At 60.0% G+C, this 22,184-nt stretch overlaps 2 protein-coding genes and 1 pseudogene across 3 annotated transcripts; all 3 read left to right on the forward strand.

Annotated features, from left to right (window-relative positions):
• Positions 1 to 2,532: 2,532 nt before the first annotated feature.
• On the forward strand, positions 2,533 to 5,400 carry Fgf19 (fibroblast growth factor 19). Its single transcript, XM_090348628.1, has 3 exons — positions 2,533 to 2,755; positions 2,881 to 2,984; positions 5,116 to 5,400. Exons 1-3 carry the CDS (start codon positions 2,533 to 2,535, stop codon positions 5,398 to 5,400), a joined length of 612 nt encoding a protein of 203 aa, XP_090204754.1.
• An 8,810-nt stretch (positions 5,401 to 14,210) lies between these two features.
• Positions 14,211 to 21,084, forward strand: Lto1 (LTO1 maturation factor of ABCE1). Of its 2 annotated transcripts, none has more exons than XM_090347194.1 (5): positions 14,211 to 14,364; positions 15,762 to 15,867; positions 17,765 to 17,835; positions 19,643 to 19,760; positions 20,006 to 21,084. In XM_090347194.1, exons 1-5 carry the CDS (start codon positions 14,315 to 14,317, stop codon positions 20,072 to 20,074), a joined length of 414 nt encoding a protein of 137 aa, XP_090203320.1. In that variant the 5' UTR covers positions 14,211 to 14,314; the 3' UTR covers positions 20,075 to 21,084. The 2 variants fall into 2 exon arrangements, with proteins under 2 accessions (XP_090203320.1, XP_090203321.1); XM_090347195.1 differs by having other exon boundaries at positions 19,646 to 19,760.
• On the forward strand, positions 16,488 to 16,929 carry LOC150052258 (large ribosomal subunit protein uL23 pseudogene; annotated as a pseudogene).
• Positions 21,085 to 22,184: the final 1,100 nt, after the last annotated feature.

Below are 22,184 nucleotides of genomic sequence, written 5' to 3' on the forward strand. Positions count from 1 at the left end.
GCAGAAAGAGGTCTGCATCCAAGGGATGTGGTTTAGAAACCATGAAAACCTCCCACACGGCCCAGACTCCTGAAAACACAGACAACCCAACCCAACCCAACCCAACCCAACCTCAGGGGCTCCCAGCATCTGCAGGGGGGTCCATGGGCCTGCGGGGAACTTCAGGGAGCTCGGGGGTTCTGGGGTCTGCAGGGCACTGGGTGGGGAGGACTGGGAGAGCCCCAGGCCCAGGTGCGGGGCAGCGGACCCTCACCTGCTGGGCCTGGGTGGGGAGGACTGGGGGAGCTCCAGACTGGGGGAGCTCCAGGCCCAGGTGCGGGGCAGCGGACCCTCACCTGCTGGGCCTGGGTGGGAAGGACTGGGGGAGCCCCAGGCCCAGGTGTGGAGCAGCAGACCCTCACCTGCTGAGCCTGGGTGGGGAGGACTGGGGGAGCTCCAGACTGGGGGAGCTCCAGGCCCAGGTGCGGGGCAGCGGACCCTCACCTGCTGAGCCTGGGTGGGGAGGACTGGGGGAGCTCCAGGCCCAGGTGCGGGGCAGCAGACCCTCACCTGCTGGGCCTGGGAGGTGGCCACAGCGCCCCCTGCTGGCCAACGCTGCCTCCGCTTCCCCCTACCGGGGATGCGGCGAACTCCGAGCCGGGTCTCGCCACGTCCGGCACAGCGCCTCATTGTCTGCCCACCTTCAGGGCATCGGTGTCTCCCGGGACACCGCCATGGCCTGCGCCAATTCCACCCAGGCCCCCGTAGCTCTCGGCCGCCCCGAGGCCGGCGGGGGTCACCAGCCCGCCGGCAGAGCCTGGGGGCGTGGCCGGGAGGGCGTGGTCATGAGTGGGCGTGGCCCGGCGTGCGCCCGCCCCCGGCGAGGCCCCGCCCCCCACAGACTGCATTTACAAGCTCGGATATCTGGGTTCAAATTCCAGCGTCACCTCCACAGGTGTGACTCGGCCACCATCGCCTTTCCGGGCCCCGTTTCCACCTGTTCATGCGGGGGGGGGTGGACTGGAACTCGGGCTGAGAGAGGGTTTGGGGCGCGGGAAGCCACACGGCCCCGTCCCCTGGGGGGCCGCCCCGAGGCATCCCCGGCGCCCCCATGCCCTCGCCGAGCTGCGGCGTGAGGTTGAGTGGGAGCCGCCATCCACCGCGAGCCGCGAGGAGGGAGGAACTGGGTGTCCCGGGGGCCGCGAGCGCGCGCGCCCGGTCCCCGGAGCCTTCGGGGCGCGGTCGTTTCCGTACAAGTTTCCGGTGACATTTCCCGCGCGCTCTGCCGGCCTCGTTGAGATGCATTAGGACTGGCATTTCTGGGCATCTCTTTCGGGCGCGCTGGCCCCGCAGCCCGGCCCCGAGCCACCCCTCCTGCTCCAGGCCCTTCCTTCCCGGCCCGGGTGCGCTCCTCGGGCTTCGCCTTTATGTGGCCAGACTCGTTATTCCAAGCTTCCTCCGGTCTCCTCCACTCGGCAGCGTCCGGGACGCGAGCAGGGCGCAGCGCTGCTAGTCCACGCGAGACCCGGAGCGCGCCGCCCGCCCGCCCTCCGCGCGCCGGGACCCGAGGCATCTCCACAGCAGAAGCTGGCCTCCGCCCTCTGCTCCCCTGAGCTGGGGCGGTGGAGTTGCCCAGTCCCGCACCCGGCTTTCCAGCCCTCCCGCCCGCCCCCTCCCCCCGTTCCAGGTTCCATCCTCCCGCGGGATGCGGGGCGCGGTACGGGGCGCAACGCGGCCGAAGCCGGGGCCGCAGCGCCACCTGGTGCCCGGGTGGCGCCGAGCGCCCCCATTGTCTGTGCCGCCGGAGGTCGCCCCTGGGGCCCCGTCGGGGCGCGGTTTACCGGGATGAAAGGATGGGGGGCGCGGAGGGGCGGGGCCGGGATCTCGGGAAGGAGAGCCGGGCGGAAGAGACGTGGTGCGGACTGCACGGGGCGGTCCCACCACGCGGCCGGGACACTGGAGGTGCGCCGGCCGGGAGGCCCGCGGGACGGGGCGGGACGGCCAGCTACGGCCCAGGGCGAAGGAGGTCCAGCCGCGGGCCCCCTGCTCGCCGGTCCCAGGGTTCCTGTGCCTTCGCCCTCCGGTGCGCGGCCCCGAGCGCGGCCCCCCGCCCGGCCCGGGAGCCTGTGGCCTGGCGGAGGGCTCATTGTTGGATAAAAATTAAACTCGGCCGGCCTAGAACGGCTGGGAGTGGGAGCGCCGGACACAAGTTCTCCGGAACCCGTCGCCCGCCCGGCGGGTCCCGCGCCCTCGATCGCGGCGGCCCGGGCGGGGTCACGGGCGGGGCCTGGAGCCGCCCACCTGCGGGGCGGGAGGCGGGGTGTGGGTGTGCGGGGGGCGGAGGCCGGCTGCAACCCCGATAAGAAATGCTCGCGGCCCCGGCGCCCACCGCGGGGCCGGCAGGGCGCGCCGGGTGTTTAGAGCTGCGGGCACCCAGGCGGCCGGAGAGCCAACCCGCGCGCTCCTAGCGCCAGTGCGGCCGGAGGACTGCGGCCGCCCGGCGTCCCGGCCCCGCGCGCGCTCCGCCCCGCCTCGGCAGCCCCGGCCCCGGCAATGCGGAGCGCGACCCGCGCCCTGGTCCTGGCCAGCCTATGGCTGGCCGCGGCCGGGCGCCCGCTGGCTCCGTCGGACCAGGGCCCGCACCTGTACTACCGCTGGGACCAGCCGGTCCGCCTGCGGCACCTGTACGCCGCCGGCCCCTACGGCAGATCCAACTGCTTCCTGCGCATCCTAGACGACGGCTCCGTGCTCTGCGACCGGCACCGCGGCCAGTACGGTGAGTGCCCGCGGGTGCCGGCGCGCGCCCGGCCCGCCCTGCCCCGGCGCGCTGCCCCAGCCCGCGGCCCCGGCGCGCGCCTTCGCCTGGCGGCCCGGTACAGCCTCTCGCTCCCCTCGCTCCAGGTCTGCTGGAGATCCGCGCGGTGTCCCTGCAGACCGTATCCATCAAGGACGTCCGCAGCGTGCGGTACCTGTGCATGGACGCCGACGGCCGGATGCAGGGGCTGGTAAGAGGGGCGCGGCGCGGGGGGACGGGCTGCGCGGCTTTGCACCCCCTCTCCCCGGGCCCCAGCGGGACGGGCGGGGCGGGGGACGACTGCGCCGGCAGCTCAGCCAGGACCGTTCCCAGCCTTCTTTTGTGCTGTTCAGCGTGCGGCCCGGCCAGTGTGTGGCCTGGCTTGCGGATGGATGAGCAGGGCCAGGCGTCTCCAGGAGAGCCCGGGACGCCATTGTCGGGCTCCGCGTGATGCTAGGCTGGCAGACCGGGTCCTGACACTTCGCGCCGCCTGTGTGGTCCTCTCTCCTCTCCCAGAGCCACAAAGAAAGGGAAAAAAGAAAGGGAAAAAGGAAAGGGGCGTGCCCGTCAAGTGTGTCTTTTAATGAATAATCAGGTGGCCAGAGACACGTGGCTCCCGCCTGCACTTGTAGCTGGTCAGGCTGAGGTCGAGGATCGAGATTCCAAGCCAGTCCACGCAGGGAAGCCCACGAGACTGTTAAAGTCAGGGGTGGCCAGGAGGCCCCAGTGATAGAGCACTGAGCTTTGAGCAAAAAGTGCAGGGACAGTGCCCAGGCCCCGAGTTCAAGCCACAGGACTGGCACAAGTAAAAATGAAAAGAAAAAAAAGAAAGGATCAGGTTGGTGAAAAAAGAAGTAAAAAACAAAAAAGTGTGTGTGGGGGGAATTGGTGAGGTTTCTGGCCAGGCCCAGGTGACCCCTCCAGCCCAGGGGAGGCGGGGAGAATGGAAGCTTGGGGCTCCCCCCAGGGAGGGAACAAAGGCTGACAGTTCAAAGGAACAGCCCTCACCCCTCCTCTCCTCTTCAGAGCGCAGAAAACTGTGTGAGGTCTTGGGGCGGGAGGGGGGGCCTCCCACACAGTCCCTGGGCTGCCTGCCTGGGGGGGAAAGGAGGTGGGGGTGTCCTTGCCCCCCAAAGACACAAATGCAGATGGCTGCAGTGCATTTTGAGGCTCCAGGTTGTTTTTGTGCCACGGAAATCCATTCATTCCACTTACTCCATGAAAAGATGCTAATGTAAAAGAGCCTGGGCCGCTGGGAGCTGACGCCTGGCCCTGCCCACTTTTGTTGTTTTGATGGGCGTGAAGTGGGGGCCAGGACTGAACCCCTCATCTTTCTATTCCAGACGGGGTGGGGAGGATGGGGAGTTGCCGCCCTCTTCCTTTCCTTTCCTGCTGCAAATTCCCCACCCCTCTTTGAAAATCGAAACTTCACATTCTTGTAGACACTGGACATCATCCCGCGTCTCCATGGAGGGGGAGCGTTACTCACTGGTTGTCCCAAAGAACTAGGAACTAAGCACCTTCTCCCTGGTTTAGCTCTGCTCTGCTTTTCTCTGTGACTGGGCGGAGGGGGGGGGAAGTCCTCCCTCTTGGTGCCCGAGGCCTCCACCGAGGCCCCGCTGGGAGCAGTCCCGGTGACGCAGCGCGCCACTCACCCACTGCAGTTCAGTGACCTGGGTGCACTTTGGCGTAATGGGTCTCGGCGCAGGTTCATGGGCACGGGCGCCGGCCCGCCTGCTCTTCTGGGGGAGGGGGTAATGACACTCGCCCGATCTGGGGTCAGACCCAGGCCTGGGGAGGGGGAGGAATCCCCTGCCCCAGGGGCACAGGCTGTTCTGGCCACCTGCTTGGGGGAGGGGCCGGAGGGGCTCCTTCCAGGTCTGCATGAGAATGGCTGGGAATGCCCTCTTTAATCAGGGCTCCAGAGTGGGGGCTGAGCTCAGGGCAGATGGGCTGCCGCTTCGGCTTTCTTTGCTCCAGAATGACATTCCATCACTTGAGCCATAGCTTCACCTTCAGCTTTTTGGTGGTTAATTGGAGATGAGAGTCTTGGGCTTTGCTGCCTGGGCTGGCTTTGAACCTGGATCCCCAGACCTCAGCCTCCTGAGTGGCTGGGGTACCAGGCGGGGGAAGGGCCACTGACGGGGTGGCTTGAGTGAAGACGCTAAGGAGACGGGAGGGTGTGTCCGCAGATGCACCACACACGTGTATGCGTGTGGATGTGCTGTGGACGCGGTGGTAGTGTGTGTGTGGTCCCGTCCACTGTCCAGTCGCATCTCCAGCAAGGACACGTGGCCGTGGGCAGTGGCCCCCGGGGCTCAGCCGTGACCATCTGCCCACAGGTCCACTTCTTGGAAGAGGACTGTGCCTTCAAGGAGGAGATTGGCTACCTGGGCTACAACGTGTACTGGTCCCCGAGCCACCAGCGCCCTGTGACCCTGAGCAGCGCCAGGCAGAGATCCCAAGCACGACCGTCCTACTTCCTGCCCCTGCTGCCCCAGGCCTCGGCCGAGGACTCGGCCCCCCTGGAGCCCGCGCTGTCCCTGCCCCTGGAGCCCGACAGCATGGATCCTTTTGGGATGGCCAGTGAACTCGGCCTGGTCAGGAGTCCCAGCTTTCAGAAATAGCCAGCCCTCCGGAGCTTTCAGGTCCCGGCATGACCACGTGGCCTCCTACGCTGTACATGGTCTGAGGCTGCCGTGGGTGGGGAGACCCTGAGACTGCTGCAAGCCTCCACCCGGGTGGAGGCGGCACGGCTGCTGCACAGCCTGGCACCTGCGAGATGGGGGCTGGCTCCCTTCGGAAAGGAACCGCCTCAGTGCAGACTGGAGCCCTGGGAAACCCTGCAATGTCCTGACACTGCTTCTGAGTGGACTCGAGGTCAGCTTTCCTCGCGGTTCCCCAGAGCTGGGGCGCTGTACCGGACCAACACCAGCCAAGCTCAAGGCTGGTTTGAGTACAAGGAGGAGCCAGTCCCTGCCAGACCCTGGTGTGACACTGGGAGCTGCCCTGGTCTTAGGCAGGGAGCTAAATGACTGAACTGGGTCATAGGACTGTCACCAGAGGGGGGCACGGAGGTGGGTCCCTCAGTCCCCCCTGTCGCCGCCCAGTCCCTGCCTCAGTGGTCTGTACCCCCACTCACTGCAGTCGGGGAGACTTGGCAGCCCAGGTCTGCCCAGTGACTGGAAGCCGAGGTCCTTAAATCCCAGTGTGCTATTTATGAGTAATTTATTTTGACATGTACATCTCTTATTTTCTTACTATTTATAGCTCCCAAATTATATTTATGGCTGGGCACTGGTGATTCATTCCTGTAATCCTAACTCCTCGAGGCTGAGATCAGAGGCTCCAGGTTCAAAGCCAGCCCTGGCAGAAAAGTCTCTGAGACTCTGATCTCCAATACTCCACCTAAAAGCTGGCATGGAGCTGGGGCTCAAGTGGTACAGCACCAGCCGTGAGTGAAAAAGCTAAAGGACAACACCCAGGCTCCGAGTTCAAGCCCCTGTATTGGCACACACACATGCGCAAATTGTATTTATGTACATGAATTTTGTTTTGTACAGTAAAAATGGTTGCTTTTGTATCAAGTTAGATTCTGTTTTCCAAATGGAGGTGGGGTGGGGGGAGCCTGCTGCAGGCTGCAGCCCCCAGGCCTGGCCTCTGCACAGTCAGGGGTCAGGGCAGCCCCTCTGACCACCAGGGACAGGCACTGTTGCTGTAAGTTTCCGCCATCTACCCTGGGTCCAAGTGGCTCCTTTCTCAGAAACCACTGGCCTACACTCGTGGAGTTTCCTGCCATGGAGGGCCCAGATGTCGAAAGCCAGGGATTGGGCGCCATGGTACCCTACAGGAAAGAGAGGCCCTTATGCCTGTGACCCCGTAGGAGCAGGCTGCCCCTGGCTGCCATACAGGAAGGGGTGTCTGGCAGGGGGTGGGGGGCTATCAGCTAGGAAGAAGCCAAGGTAGGAACCAAAGTCCTAGATGGGTCCAGACCAGAGAGAGCGGCCACCTCATCATACCCAGGTCCCAGGTATGGCAGGGGTGTCCGGGATCAATGTCAGGTGTGGCACAGGTGTGTGTGGGGGGTGCAGGGCCTTAAAGGGGCAGCCAGGGTTTGATTCCAGACAGAACATTCTCTCACTGCCTAAAACTTACACAGTGCCTGGAGCTGGCCCTGTCTTGCCCTGGGCACTGGTGGGCAGAGGACAGCTGGCTGGGCACCCAGCACATTCCTCGATCCTTGTTCTCTATCCTCTGTCCCTGTGTCCTGGACCTCTGTGCTGCTACTGCCAGTGCAAGCCTGGGCCTGGCTGCAGAGCTCAGCCCCTTGGTTTGCAGGACCAGAGAGGCCTGGGGATATTGGTCTCTCCCTTCCCTGGCCAAGAGGTGAGGGGCAGCTGGCTGGTTGGGTTCCCCGTGGTTGCCTCTCTGAGCCCCCACCCTGAAGATAGTGGGGGCTCAGTGTCCACAGGAAGTCCTGTCTTCAAGATGAGCCTCAGGTGCTCAATGTCTTTCCAAGCTGTTGCAGAACATTGGTGACCAATGATGCTGGCAGCCACACTTGGACCTGACCTGGCCATCCACACACTGGACTCTGGGCATTCTGGTGGGGCTGGGAAGGATGGAAAGAGTGGTTTTCAAGGCTTTTTTTTTTATTTTTTCCCCAGTCCTGGGCTTGAGCTCAGGGTCTGAGCACTGTCCTTGGACTTTCTCAAGGCTAGAGCTCTACCACTTGAGCCTCAGCACCACTTCCAGCTTTTTTTTCTATGTATGTGGTACCAAGGAATTGAACCCCGGTCTTCGTGCATGCTAGGCAAGCACCTACCACTAGGCTAAACTTCCGGCCCCTACAAGGCTTTTTCTTGGCCCCCTCTTCTCCCCTTGCCAACAGGCCCCTTCTTTGCAGCTGGCTTTGCCCTGTTGCCAGGTGGTAAGTTTTTGACAGGAGTGCCAAAGTGGGGGCAGCGGGGTGAGGGATGCCACACCTTGGCCAGTTCAAGTTGTGCTTCAAACAATGCCTGGACTGACCTTCCTGGGCCTGGAACTCAACTCCCGCGCCCACTCTGGTGCTCCACACTTTCCTCATGCCCCCAGCCTGGTTTTTGCTAGTTACTTTGAGGAACGGTTCCCATTTTCTGTCCACGCTGGACTCAGACCTCCATCCTCCAGATCTCAGGCTCTTGTGGCGAGGATGATGGGGGAGCCATACCTGCACCGAGTGTTCTTGTGTAAATATAACCCGTGCTCTGAAATATGCTTTAAAAAAAAGTATGCTTTGCTTACCTGAGATTTAAATGTAGCCACGCATCCTGTGTTTTGTATGGCCGCCCCAGGTTGTTGTGTTTTGGGGAGGAACTCAGAACTCTGCACTCACTAAGCAGGTGCTCTGCTACCATGCTTCTAGATCTTTCTGCCTTAGTGGTTTTAGGGAGAGTCATTTTCTACCTGCAGGCTAGTGTGAACTACAATGCTACTTCTGTCTTCTTCCGAGGCTGGGTGAGACACACCCTTTCCCCACCTCCCTCACCACACCATACCCTGGCTTTTCTATTGAGATAGAGTCTTCAGAACTTTCTGCCTGGGCTGGCCTAGAAGATCCTGTCTCCAACCTCCAGAGTAGCTGGGGTTCGACCTGTGATCCACCTGTGTGATCCACACATTTGATCCACATTGCTGACACAGGGTTAACGTGCAGGAGAAAGGATCGGGGAAGCAGCCACTGGCTTTCCCAGGGTGAGGACCAAGGCGGATGGGGAGCTGTGGAGGGGCCTGGCACTTCAGATACTCTGGCTGGTGCCCACGGCTCCCCAGAGGGGTGGCCCGGGCCCAGGGCTTGACTTCTGCCCCCAAGGGGGAATTGGGTGATTCACTTACAGAAAAGCCAGGAGCTTTGGGCCTGGGCCACCCGAGTTCCTTGCTGACGAAGGCCTCAGCCCAAGGACGTGCGGGCCCCGCCCCCTGCACCCTGCTGCGAGGGGGCTGGGGCTTTGTCCCCATTTCCTGGCTCCCAGCTCCAAAAACCCCTCTGGAATCTGGGAGGCAGGAGTGGTTTTTACATGCTAATGAGGGGTAGCCCAGGTGGCTGTCCTGCTGCGCCCCGGAATGTGAGGGATTAGCTCTCTGGGGAGGCCCTGGGCTGAAAGATAACCTATGCCAGAGATGGAGAAGCTTCCAGATAGCTGAACGCAGGAGGTTTCAGGGGGATTCCAGGGGCCCTTGCCTCTCCCTCCCTGGGCCTCCCTTGCTGGTGGAGCTGGTAGGCGCCCCCTAGAGGAAGTGTGGGAACCCAGGACACAGCACCAGGGCCCCTGGGACAATGCTGTAAAAGTGGGGGGCGGTGCTGGGAGCAGAGCCTGCACCCAGATGCTGCCCAGGAACTCCAGTGCCACAGGAGGGGACAGTGGGGGGAAACTGAAGCACAGACTTTTCTCACCCACCGGGGCCAGAAAAGCATGTGGTCAGCTGGGGGCTCCTGTATTTTCCTTTTTTTATTTCTAGGCTGATCCTTTAGCCTCAGCCTGCTGAGAGCTGGGAGTACGGGCAGCTCCAGCTGTGTGTGTGTGTGTGTGTGTGTGTGTGTGTGTGTGTGTGTGTGTAAAACGGCATGCATTTCTTTGCAAAGAATTTCAGTCTTCCTTTGTTTCAGTAGTGGGGCTTGAATCCAGGGCCTGGGTGCTGTCCCTGAGCTTCTCTGGCTCTAGGCTAGCACTCTACCACTTGAGCCACAGCAGCACTTCCGGCTTTTTCTGAGCAGGGTATTGGAGATAAGAGTCTCACAGACTTTCCTGCCCAAGCTGGCTTTGAACTGGGATTCTCAGATGTCATCCTCCTTCCTTAGGTGCCGGCCCCTAGAACTCCTGCTCTGCTCTGTTTCCTCTCTTTCCCAAGCCTATGGCTTCAGGAGAACTGGGCAGATTCTGCTTGGACGCTTGCCAAGGGAGCAGCACTGTGCCTGTAGCCAGTCTTGGCTCCCCATCTCCATCCCTGGGCTCCTGGCCTCTGTCTCTGCCTCCCCATCTGTCCCCGTGTTCTGGCTCCCCTCCAGGAGGGAGATCTAAGAGACACACACCGAGTGATGAATGAACTACGTTTGGTTTCCAGCATTCAAACAGCTGTGAGAAGATGGCTTCAGACTTTGTTGTTGCTGGGGGCAGAGCCAGGCCTCACACGTGCACTGCACATGCTCACCCTGCACTGCACCCAGCCAGGCCTTATCTCCTTCCGTGGAGGGCTGGGGAGGGGCGGCAGTGGGGGTATCTGAGGTGTGAACCTGAAATGTCCTGTTTGCCAGGCAAGCACTCTTCCACTCCTGCCACACTTCCAGTGCTGTTTACCTTCGTTATTTAGGGGACACAGTTTTGTATTTTCACTCTTGACCTCACACTGTGAACTTCCTACCTTGACCTTCGTTTTTGTGGGGATTACAGGTGTGTACCACGAACTCCTGGGGTGTGGGTTGAGATGGCAGTCTCCGTTTGTTAACCTAGGCTGGCCTCCAACCTCTGTGTTCCTGCTCTCTGACTGGTCTCCGACTCCCTCGTTGCTGAAAAGAAATACAGATAGGTAGACAGATGCTTGATAGATAGATAGACAGACAGACAGATAACCCTTCCATTAAAGATCTCCATCAGAGATCAAGAGGACTGAGTTTTGAGGCTTGGCAGAGTTCTCCAGATCTCACCTCAACCACTTTAAAAACAAGGTCTGAGGAGGCAGACCTGTCATCCCGCAGTGCAGGGCACAGGTGGACCCAGGGAGAAAGCCAGCCCTGCTACAACACCGACCCACGTGCAGAGCACCTGCCGGCCAGCCCGGGGCCTGCGTCTGATCTCCCAAGCACCGGCCGGGGAAGTCAAGGCAGACTGGATTCGGAGGAGGTCCTGGCACCGGCCCGGGCTGGCGCCGAGGCCCTGGGCACGGAGCACGGGCGCCCCCGGGCGGCGGAGGGCCGGATGGGCTGCCGGATCGGGCGCCAATGTAGACTTGGGCCGGGGTCCAGCCCAGCCCGCACCCCACCGCCTGCTGTGCGACCACGGTGGGGGCCCGGGGGGGGGGGAGTAGAGCCCTACAGTCTGCTCCGATCCCCCTGGGGAAAAGAGAAAGGAGGCCCTGACCCTCCCGCGGCCTGACGCCCTGTTTCCTACTTCCCCCTGCAGGGCTGTGCTCTTCACGTGGACCAGGCCCCCGGACAAATTCAACTGCTCCAGGAGACTCACCCCTGTAATCCTAGCTACCCTAAGCCTGAGGATCGTGGTCCAGAGCCAGCATGGGAAGGAAAGCCTGTGAGACTCTTATCTCCAGTGACCCAGCAAAAAGCCCCAAGTGGAGCTGTGGCTCAAGTGGTAAAGAGCCAGCCGTGAGCAAAAATGGCTCAGGGATAGCGCTCAGGTCCTGAGTTCAAGAGCCCTACCTTTCTCTCTCTCTCTCTCTCTCTCTCTCTCTCTCTCTCTCTCTCTCTCTCTCTCTCTCTGTCTCTCTCTCTCTCTCACACACACACACACACACACACACACACAGAACTCCCCCCTCCCATACCACCCCCCCACCCAGTTGTCCGAGAGGCTGGTGAGGAGTGATGCTTTGTCACAGCAGCGGTGGGAGAAGCCTGCCTGGGGTCGCTGGGGTGTGGGGTCCAGAGAGAGTCTCTCCACCTGTGTCTATTTGTTCCTGCTGCCTGGAAAGCAGCTCTGCGAACACAAAGTGGCCCAACTGATGCCTCTCCAGGTCCACAGGGGCCAGGGAGCAGGGTGGCATTGTTTCCTTCTGTCCATCAGGATGACCCCCTCTCAAAGGCTCTGGTCACCAGTCATAGCTAACACAATTTTCTGCCCCCTCTCCCCCACACACGCTCATCCACTCCACATCAGCTTCCTGAGCCCTGCCGTGTGCCAAGCCCTGAGTGAAGCCACTCTGCTAGGTGGTACCTGCAAAGATGCTGGCTGACTCGGCTTCATTGAGCCTTCAAGTCACAGCTTGGGAGAAATCTGACATGGCCAATGGCGACAACTTACCTTGCCTGTCTTCTTTAAAACAAGAGGATTTAATGACCAGACCCCAGATAGCAGGTGAGCATCACAGGACACAGTTGCCCGAGACAGTGGACTCTTCCATTTCCCAGGCCCCTTGTGGGTTTTGTGAGAGCGTAGCTCTTCCTATTTGAGGGAAGGAAAAGGGAAAAAGCTCAAAGAGTGAATGAGATTGGATTCACTGACTTCTACTTCTCACCCTGCGGAGTTAAACTTGGGCTTCAAGCCCCTTAAATTGCCAGTTTTTCCACACAATGCCACTGGTTTATGCTGAATATGGAAGATGTAGGCTTAGTTCCTTAAAGTTATTTAATGACTTGAAGAATTTCAAATAGCTTTACAAACACACATACACAAAGAAAATAGCTGCTTCTTCTCTTCTTTTTCTTCTTTTCTTTTTTTGTACTGGGCTGAGGGCTTGAACTCAGAGCTTGGGTGCTTTCTCCGAGCTTTACCTGCAACTTACCTCCCCCAATGCTAGCATCCATATCACTTGAGTCACAGCTCCATTTAAACATTTTTTAATTTATTAATTTTGGGGGGGGGATGGTTAATTGGAGATCAGAGTCTCATGGACTTTCCTGCCTAGGCTGGCTTTGAACCCTGATCCTCAGAGCTCAGCCTTCTAGGTAGTTAGAATCAGAGGTGTGAGCCCCTAGATTCCAGCTAAAACAGTTTCTTTGTAACCTCCCAAGCCATGAAAGGCATCCTTGCTTCATACGACAGCATGGCTCAAGTTCCAAGATTGCATCCACAGACACAGGAAATCTGAAGGAAGAAAGTCCCATCTCCCAAAACTGTTTTTCTTTCTAAAATGCAGGTGGTTGTAGGATAGCAGTGTAGACTGCCAGGAGCAGGCCTGGTATGTGGGTTACCTGGAGTTGTGCTGCAGATTTAAATGAAATGAACTAACAAAAACCATCAACTGTAGCTAGGAGTGCTTCAATATCAAATTTGGATGGGCTTACTTTTCTTTGCGTTTTATTGTGTGGTATGTGTGTGAACTTGAACAAAAATACAGGAAACTGTCTCCTATTTAAAACTGCATTTTGTCTTTGTGTGTGTGGGGGGGGTGTCAGAGTTTCATCCCCTTAATGCCATTTGCTGAGAACATAAATATGCAATAATAATTTTCTTTTTTGTAGAGCTAGGAATAGAACCTAGGACCTCATACATGCCAGGCAAAAAGCTCTGCCACTAAGCTACAGCCCCAGCCACTGGCAAGGCTCTGCAACAACAGGAATAAAGGCAGTCCAGACAATTTTCAGCCACACTAGAAACTGAAGCTTACAAAGATGATGGGTTTGATGAACCTTTTGGATCATTTTCCTTGTATATGTGAACAAACTGTGTTACAGAATGTGGGAATCTCCCACATTCTGTGCAAGACTCAGCAGATGCCACGGCTATTTTCTCAAACACTGACGTAATGAGGAGCGGTTTTCAGGTTTTCCTGTTCAGCAACACAAATATCAAAGTTGAAATCCTCTTTCTCCCTCCTTGTTGGGGGCACTGGGGTTTGAACCCAGACCCTGAGGCCTGCTAGGCAAAGGCTCTACCATCGAGCACCCCCTTAACAGCGCACCCTCTCCTCTTCTTAAGGCTTAAACTGGGGGGGGAGCCGGCTACATCGTTTTATTATGACAGGGGTGATGCGCAGGGGTTTGCAGCTCAGTTGTTGGGTGGTGAATGTATTTCCTGCGCTCCCATCGCCACCCACATGCGAACACATTCACATCTGCTAGAAACCGCCAAGTCCTCGGGGTAACGAGACGGTGAGGCAGGACATTTCTGGGCCCCGCGTCGCCAGGACGCTGACGACCGTGTCGCTGGCCCGGGGACTGCGGGGCTGCCCCACGGGCGGCGCCTTCGTGTCCTTCCCGCGGGGTCCCGGGCCGGTCTGCGCGCGGCGGGGCGGCGGGGCGGCGGGGCGGGGCGGCCGCGCCTCCTCTCCTCGCCGGGGGCCGCGGGGCGCCGGCTCTCAACGCCTGTCTGGAGGACCACGGGGACGGGAGCGGCTCGGGGCTCGCGCGGCGCGGGGAGCCTCGCCTCGCCTCGCCTTTACACGCGCGCGGCCGGGAGGCGCGGCGGGGTCGGGGCTTGGCGCAGCGGAAGCGCCCTTGCCTGGCAAGCGCAAGGCCCTGGGTTCGGGTCCCGGCTCTGGAAAAAAAAGCTATAAAAGACCAAAAACCTCAAAAAAAAACAAGGCAACTGCACACACAACCTTTTTCCCCCCGTCTCCCGCAGCGCTGCCGTCCCGGCGCCCCGCCCGCCTCCGACCCCCGCGCAGGGGGCGGCCAGGGCTTCCCGCCACCCGGCCCGCGGGGCCGCCGCGGCGCATGCGCCACGGCGCTGTTTTGGGCCTGCTCGCGCACCGTCTTTTCCCGGCCTGCTCCGCGCGGCCACCCGGAAGTGGCTTCGCCTCTTGGAAGACTTGGCCTCTTGGGGTTTGCGGCTGGGCCTCGCGGGCCGCACCGCGGGGAGCGGGAGACCTCGCGGCGGGGGAGCGGGCGCCATGGCCGAGCGGCACGACATGTTCGATGCCATCGTGATGGCGGACGAGCGGTGGGTAGCGAGGGCGAGGCACGGCGCTGGAGGGGGGCGCAGGCCGCGGGGCGGGGAGGGGGTGGGAAGGGGGTGGGTGCGGCACAGGGGCGGGGAGGGGTCGTCCAGGCCGCAGGGGCGGGGACGGGGTGGGGGGCGGCGCTGGAGGGGGGCACAGGCCGCGGGGCGGGGAGGGGGCGGGGAGGGGTGGGGGTCGGCACAGGGGCGGGGAGGGGTCGTCCAGGCCGCAGGGGCGGGGACGGGGTGGAGGGCGGCGCTGGAGGGGGGCACAGGCCGCGGGGCAGGGAGGGGTGGGGGTCGGCACAGGGGCGGGGAGGGTCGTCCAGGCCGCAGGGGCGAGGAGGGGGAGGCGCTGGAGGGGGTTACAGGCCGCAGGGGCGGGGACGGGGTGGGGGGCGGCACAGGGGCGGTACAGGGGCGGGGAGGGGTGGGGCGGCACTAGACGGGGAGGGGGGGCGGGGGTCCAGGCCGCAGGGGCGGGGAGGGGGCGGGGTGGGGGGGCGCAGGCCGCGGGGCGGGGAGGGGGCGGGGAGGGGTGGGGGGCGGCACAGGGGCGGAGAGGGGTGGGGCGGCACTAGACGGGGGGGGGGGGGGGGGGGGGGGAGACGGGGGCGGGGGTCCAGGCCCCGGGGGCGGCCGACCAGCAGCCCGGCGCTATCGATCCCGCCCCGTCCCCTGGCACGTGCCAGCTGGCAGACCCCGTCCCGCCCCTGCGGCATCTGCTCGGCCCCTCCGGGACCCGGCCGCCCGTGGCACAGGCCTCTGCCATCTGGGAGCCGCCACCTTGTCTCGTTCCTTTATTGTGGGACGTCCCGGGCCAGACGGCAGCCTTCCTGGGCCTGCCCCCGGGGAGCGCGGCGGGCGGGGCCGGGTCATCACCTGGAGGCTGCTCTTTCAGGGACACTCAAGAGAAAGGTTCAGGCCCCGCCCCCGCTGGGGCTCCCTCCTGATGGTCAGCCTCTGTCCCGTGGACGGGGATCTGACGCTCTCCCTGCTTCCTATTCCACAGGTCCCCTCGGCCCATCAGCCGCTGACTGAGGACACTTCCCGAATACCCCATAGTCTTTTGGGGATGCCTGAGTTATTGGGAGACTCAGAACTTGGGCTCCTGCCCCTGCCTGTAGGCTGAGTTACCTTTTCATTCTGGACTTGACTGTAGGGAGGGAGCCTGAGTTTCAGTTTCCCTGCTTGTCTCTGGGCTCTGCCTCATTTACCTCCCTCATGTAGCCCACTGTTTGCTTCCAGGTGAGAGGAGGCTCAAGAGTGGAAGGGCTGGGGGCCTGGGCTCCCAGTCTGACTTGAGCCTTAGGTGTACTCAGCTCTGTCCCATGGGATATGTGTGATCTAGAAGGAAAGTTTCCAGAAAAAGTTGCTGGCTGACTCCTTTCCCGTCACAGATTCCACGGTGAAGGCTATCGGGAAGGCTATGCGGAAGGCAGCGCTTTGGGCAGAATGGAAGGAAGGCAGCATGGTACCACACATGGGGCCAGAGTGGGCTCGGAGGTAAGTGGGAACACCCTTAGAATGAAACTGGGCACAGTGCCTCCTACCTGTAAACCCCACCACTGGAGGTTGGAGGCCAGCCCAGGAGGAAAGTCTGTAGACTCTGCTCTCCAGTGAGCCAGCAAAAGCTGGAAATGGAGCTATAGTTAGGGTAGAGTCCTCGCTGTCAGCACAAAAGTTTAGTGACAGTGCTCAGGCCTTAACTTTCAGCACAAAAGTAAGTAAATAAACCAATTAAATTCTAAGTCCAGATTCCAGGAGTCAGGAGGCAGAAGTAGGATGATTGTAAGTTCAAAGCCAACTTGGGCTGCATAGTGAGACCCTGCCTCAGTAAGAAGGCATATGCCAAAGCCCTGGATACCGTCCCCCAGCACCCTGAGGAGAAAGAAGAGTCTTTTTCATCTGCAGTTTCTGACTGAGTTTGATGTCCAGTGGAGATTAATCTAGAAATGAAACCTCTTCACACTGAGAGCCGTGAAGCTGGGCATCTGTGACTCACATTTGACATCCTAGCTACTCAGGAGGCTGAGATGTAAGAATCGCAGTTCAAAGCCAGTCCACGCAGGAAAATCCATGAGAGTCATTTCTGATTAACCACCAAAATGTTGGCAAGCAGAAAGATGGTGCCAAAAGCGAAGAAGGGAGCTCCTGCCCCTCCTAAAGCGGAAGCCAAGGAAAAGGCTTTGAAAGTCAAGAAGGCAGTGCTGAAAGGTGTCCACAGCCACAAAAAGAAGATACGCACTTCCCCCACCTTCCGGCGGCCCAGGACCCTGCGGCTCCGGAGACAGCCCAAATATCCACGCAACAGTGCTCTGAAGAGAAACAAGCTTGACCGCTATGTGATGATCAAGCTTCCCCTGACCACCGAGTCAGCCATGAAGAAGATAGAAGACGACAACAGCATACTTTGTTCATTGTGTGTGTCAAAGCCAACAAGCGTCACATCAAGCAGGCTGTGAAGAAGCTCTGTGACATCGATGTGGCTAAGTCAATACCCTGATTAGGCCTGATGGAAAGAAGGCAGCATATATGTTCGACTTGCTCCTGACTACAATACTGTAGATGTTGCCAACAAAATTGGAATCATCTAAACTGCATCTAGCTGGCTACTAATAAATGTACATCTTTTTCCCACTTAAAAAAAGATGTTGGCAAATGGAGCTGTGGTCCAAGCGGTAGAATACCAGCCTTTCTCACACAGTAAAGCTGAGGGGTAGTGCCCTGGTCCAGAGTTCAAGTCCCAGTACTGGCATAAGACAAAACTAAAAACATGGCAGAGCCATGTGGCTAGGAGGGTCTGACTGGGGTGTAGCAGTGGAGTCTCAGGCTGTGCAGCTCCAGTGAGGGAGCCTCTTGGTCACTGAGGCCTCAGTGGTATGATGGTGCTGTCCCCTGGGTTTCGATAGCCCAGTCCTCATGCCTGTGTGGCCTTCCTCCTAGATCCCCTGTGGGCAGAGCCTGGGGCTTGGCTGTCCTAGTGCATTACATGCCATGTGACAGAGATAGAGTGTGGGCACCAAACCCCTGTTCCCTGCGTCCCCACTCCACAGCGGGGGTCAGCAGTGCACAGCGGCATGATGGTCACCTCTGCTTCATGTGGGTCTGCCAGCACTGCTGTCCCCGAAGGCTCCACCCCAGATGGTGCAGCAGCTGGACAGCGGGCTCCAATTGCCACCTGGGTAGGGTTGCTGCTCTGCCTCCATTCCTATGGGCTGTGGGAGCCCCATGTTGGGGTATTGGGCTGAAGACGGCTTTGTGGCCTTTCAGGGCCTTTCAAGGGTCCTGTCCCCAGGCCCTTCAGAAGCAGTAGAGTGCAGAGCTCTGAAGTTGGGAGAGCTTGGTGCTGGGGACAGTGAGCTAGGCTCATTACTGTCCTTGTGTTTAATTCACCGTGCAGATTGGGTGCTACCAAGGCTTTGCTCTGGCATGGAAGTGTCTTTTGCACAGCGGCGGTGCCAAGAGAGACAGGTAAGATCGTACCAGTCTCCCTCCCCGCTCCTTCTGCTGTCCTTCCCTCCCTCCCTCTGGACCCACAGGGACCTGCCCTCCACTCCATTACCTCCATTTCTCATCTGTCAGAATGTGTGAAGAAAGAGACGTAGAAAGTGCCGCTGTGGGGCACTGGGGAGGTGGCAGGGGCCAGTGTTAGTTCTGCCCTCTTCTCCCTGCCTCACCACACCAAGTGGGTTTGCACAGTGTGGTGTGTTCTGTGTTCCTGCCTGCCCTCCCTTGCCTCAGCTCCTGTAAGCAGGCTGCAGGAGTCTTGGAGTGATGAGGGCTGGAGAGGGGACTTCATGGTCAGTCAAAAGGTGGCCTCAGGTGACAGCTCTGGCACCGGCACCTTTGAGGGTCAGCGGCTGTGTGCAGATCTTGAGGCACGGCTGACTGATCCTCTGGGGCTCCAGGGCTGTGCTCAGGCCCTGGGAGTTGGCCTGCCTGCCCCGCCCTGGTCTAAGACTGGAAGCCAGGTTTTCAGGGAAAAAATGTGCTGCTCGTGGGAGCCAGGGACAGGTCTGGGCTGGCTTTGGGCATCCTGACCCCAGTGGCCCGGGGAAGGAAGGACACACAGGGAAGGTGGTTCCTGCCACTTTCCTTGTATTTCAGCCACTTGGAGTTTCTGTAACCCAGGCTTCAGCCACATTCAGAGATGAGAACAGAGTTTCTAGGCAGTGCAGGGCTCCGGGCCGGCTTGCTTCCTGTGGACCAGCACTGTGTAGGATCCGAGGGCGCTTGGGGATCGGGAACATGGCAGCAGGGACCCAGGTGGAGGGGAGGCAGCTCATTCCCCCTTGGCTCCTGTCCATCCACAGAGGGCCCTGGAGATCATTCTCTTTCCTGCACTGTATGTGGTGCTCCCATGCCAGGTGGGGCCAGGCCAGAGCTGGGCAGGGCTCTTCTCATTTCCTTCAGCAGCCCTAGCCACCAGAGACATGGGGGAGGAGCTCGGTGGCTGATGCCCTCCTGTGGGCACCCCAGCTTGCCCCGCTCACCACAGAGCCTCGGGTCTGGGGAGTTGGAGTTTGTCAGGTTGGGGGCAGCCAGGGCTCCATGTGGGCTAGGGGAGCAAGGGTGCAGTCACTCGCAGTGCAATGTGACATTGTCATGGCTACAGCCCCCCGGGGATGTTCTGGGTCTGTACAGGTCACCTGCACTGTGTGCCAGGAGGACATGTTTCTGGTGTCCCCTACCACTGGGAAGGTCCAGGCGCTGTGCCCCTGTTAGCGGCACAGGACGCTGGCAGCCGGCGCCAGACCCACAGCATCACTGATGGGTTAATGTCGCTGCCTGGTGAGCTGCGGAGCCTCCCACGAGTGGGACGCCCATTTCCCCAGAGCCTCAGGAATCCAGCGCCTCGGCCTGACTTTCCAGGGAAAGTGGGACAACTAGGGCGCTCGTGTGCCCCAGGGCCCTGGGCCTGCATTGAGGTCTGACAGGTCCTGGAGCAGGGGCGCGGGGCACCCTCTCCTATGCTGGGCCTTTCTATAGAGCACATCTTGCTCCCAGAGGGGCCTGGGCTCAGGCTCCAGGACTGTGCTGCCTGGTGGGGAGAGGCCAGGCCCCGCGGTGAGCACGCGTGTTCCCTGTCCTGAAATCCTCAGGGCAGGGCCCTACCTGGTCCAAGCCTGCTGGAGTAGAGGAGGCCGGCGGTGGAGGCCAGTGGCAGGAACTGTGGGTAGGCTCGGTCTGCCCCGGCAAGAGCCTGTGGCTAACCTCGGCACGGATGTCCTGCCTCCAGGGCGGGTGGATGTGGGAAGGTGGCTGTCTCTGTCTGCAGCAGGAAGGTGAAGGTGGCGGAGGCTTTGATTGGAATGATAGAGAACTTTCCCTATGAGGACGCCACGTACGATAAGCTGCACGAGGACTTGGACAGCATCCGGGGGAAATTTAAACAGGTTTGTCCACTGCTCCCAGGCGCTGGAGCCTGCCCTCTCAGGGCTGGCACAGGCCACGCTTCGCTGCCTGTGGTGACCGCTCGGCTATGCCCACCCCACCGACTGTCCTTGAGCAGGACAGCCAAGGGCAGCATGGGACCCCATGAGGCAGGAGGGCAGGGTGGGGGCCATGAGGTCGGGAGGGCAGGGTGGACACGTGTGAGGTTGGAGAGCAGAAACGAGTCTCAAGCACCCTTTGTTTCCAGCTTTGCTCGTTACTCAATGTTCAGCCTGACTTTAAAGTCACTGCAGAAGGTTCTGGATTTTCCTTTTGAGAATGGCAGAGGAGCAGAGGTGTCACGGGACAGAGGCGTGTGTCAGCACCACAGACGTGATTAAAGGCACACAACGAGGACGCGTGCGTTGTTCTGGGAGAGGGTCCAGCTTGGCTCCTCAGCTTTCTGCTCGGTCGCTGAGGGCTACGCCTCTGATCCAGAGATGGGGCTTCAGCTGGTTCTGGTCCCGCCCCACCTAGACCAAGACTCTGGGTGCACTCTTGGGAAAAGAGAGACAGGATAGAGAGGGTAAGGTCAGCCTGCGGCCATCAGGACAGTAGTGGTGTGTCCAGCGGCCTCCCGTGAACAGGGCCTAGCGGGAGACCAGACCATCGCAGGGAGCGGATGCCCCCAGTGGAGCCCAGCTGCTCTCAGGCACCCTCGGCCTCATCCAGCCCATGTAGCTGGCACCCCTGCTGCGTGGCCTAGGCTCCCGCTGCACGGGCACCGAGCACTGGGTCTGAGTGTGGGCATCTGGCTGAGGGGGTCCTGGCAAGCCCCAGACTGGGCCTTGCACTCGGGCCGCTGCAGCCTGCAAGCTTTGTGGTGCCTGCGGCAGGCCCGGCAGTGGGGTCACCCTGACCAGAGCATGGCTGGATGGACCCCACGGCTCAGGCGTCCCCAGGGTCACCACACTTGCAGCCCTCGTGTCCTAAGGATAGTGTCTGATGCTGCGAGCATTCCTGACCCTTCTGAGCCCTCTTCCCGTGCCGCCAAGACAGCAGTTCTTAATATTCTGGGACATTTCAGTAGAGCCTGCAGCTGGGCCCCGGCAAGCACATAGTGAAAAATCCCACTAGAAGGGAGGGATGGGGAGGGCAGGGACCCCCCCCCCCTTGCAAGGAGCCAGGATTGGGCAGCATGCTGTGGTGTGTCAGGATGTGAGCACTGGCCATGTATCAGAGGCCCACAGCGCCTTCCCTGAGCTGTCCCCGCTGGAGGGCCTATGTGCTCTGCAGACGTGTCCCCAGGCCTCCCTGTCACTTTCCTTGATCACTCTTGTCTTTTCTGTTTCTGGTCAGTTTCTCTAATTGGAGAAAAAAATAAATAGACTTTAAAGCACATCTGTCTGGGGCCTTCGGTGACCCTCCGCTGTGGGCACATGTCCAGCCGCAGCTCAGCCAGTCCCTGCCTCTGGCACTTGTCACGGGGTAGAGACAGTGCTCATGGGGTAGGAACACAAAGCCCTGAATTCAAGCCCTGCTCCCAGAGGTGGATGTGTGACTCAGGAGGCCCTGATTTGATCCTCCGCACAATAAAACCTACAAGAGTATATATGAACACATATTCGCGCACATGGGTTCAGCTACACAATTTCATATTAGTATAGGATAGATAAATGTGTGAACAACTAGCATGTTGTACTTACATGTATATGTGTATATATATGTATGCACTTGTTGTGCGCCAGTAGTGGTGTCTGAACTCAAGGCCTGGGCACTGTCCCTTAGCTTTTTCTGCTTAAGGTTGGAGCTACAGCTCATCCTCAAGCTCTTGGCAGGTTTATTGGAGATAGAGTCTTGGAGTTGTCTGCCTGGGCTGACTTCAAACCTTCATTCTCAGGTCTTAACCTCCCGAAACAGCGTTGTATTAATAGACATCATAGAAGAGTCGAGATGCCCACTTTCTGATTACACTTCCAGTGTGCCGTCGTGGTTTTGTTTTGTTTTGTCAGTTGGCCTAGGCACTGTCCCTGAGCTCCTTTTGAACTTGGCCTGGGCGCTGTCCCTGAGCTCCTTTTGAACTTGGCCTGGGCGCTGTCCCTGAGCTCCTTTTGAACTTGGCCTGGGCGCTGTCCCTGAGCTCCTTTTGAACTTGGCCTGGGCGCTGTCCCTGAGCTCCTTCTGCTCAGGCTAGCACTCCACTGCTTTGATCCACAGCACCATTTCTGGTTTTCTGGTGGTTATTTAGAGGTAAGACTCTCAGGGGACTTTCCTGCCCTGACTGGCTTCGAACCATGATCCTCAGATCTCAGCCCCCTGAGTATAATTACAGCTGTGAGCCCCCTGAGCCCAGCTCAGGTTCTTGCTTTTTTCAACTTTTTAGGCAGTACTGGGATTTGAACCCAGGGCCATGAGGTTGCTAGGCAAAGGGCTTTATCACTTGAGGC

This window comes from Megascapheus bottae, chromosome 16 (assembly GCF_031878675.1).
Source record: "Megascapheus bottae isolate mThoBot1 chromosome 16, mThoBot2.hap1, whole genome shotgun sequence".
Lineage (NCBI taxonomy): Eukaryota > Metazoa > Chordata > Mammalia > Rodentia > Geomyidae > Megascapheus > Megascapheus bottae.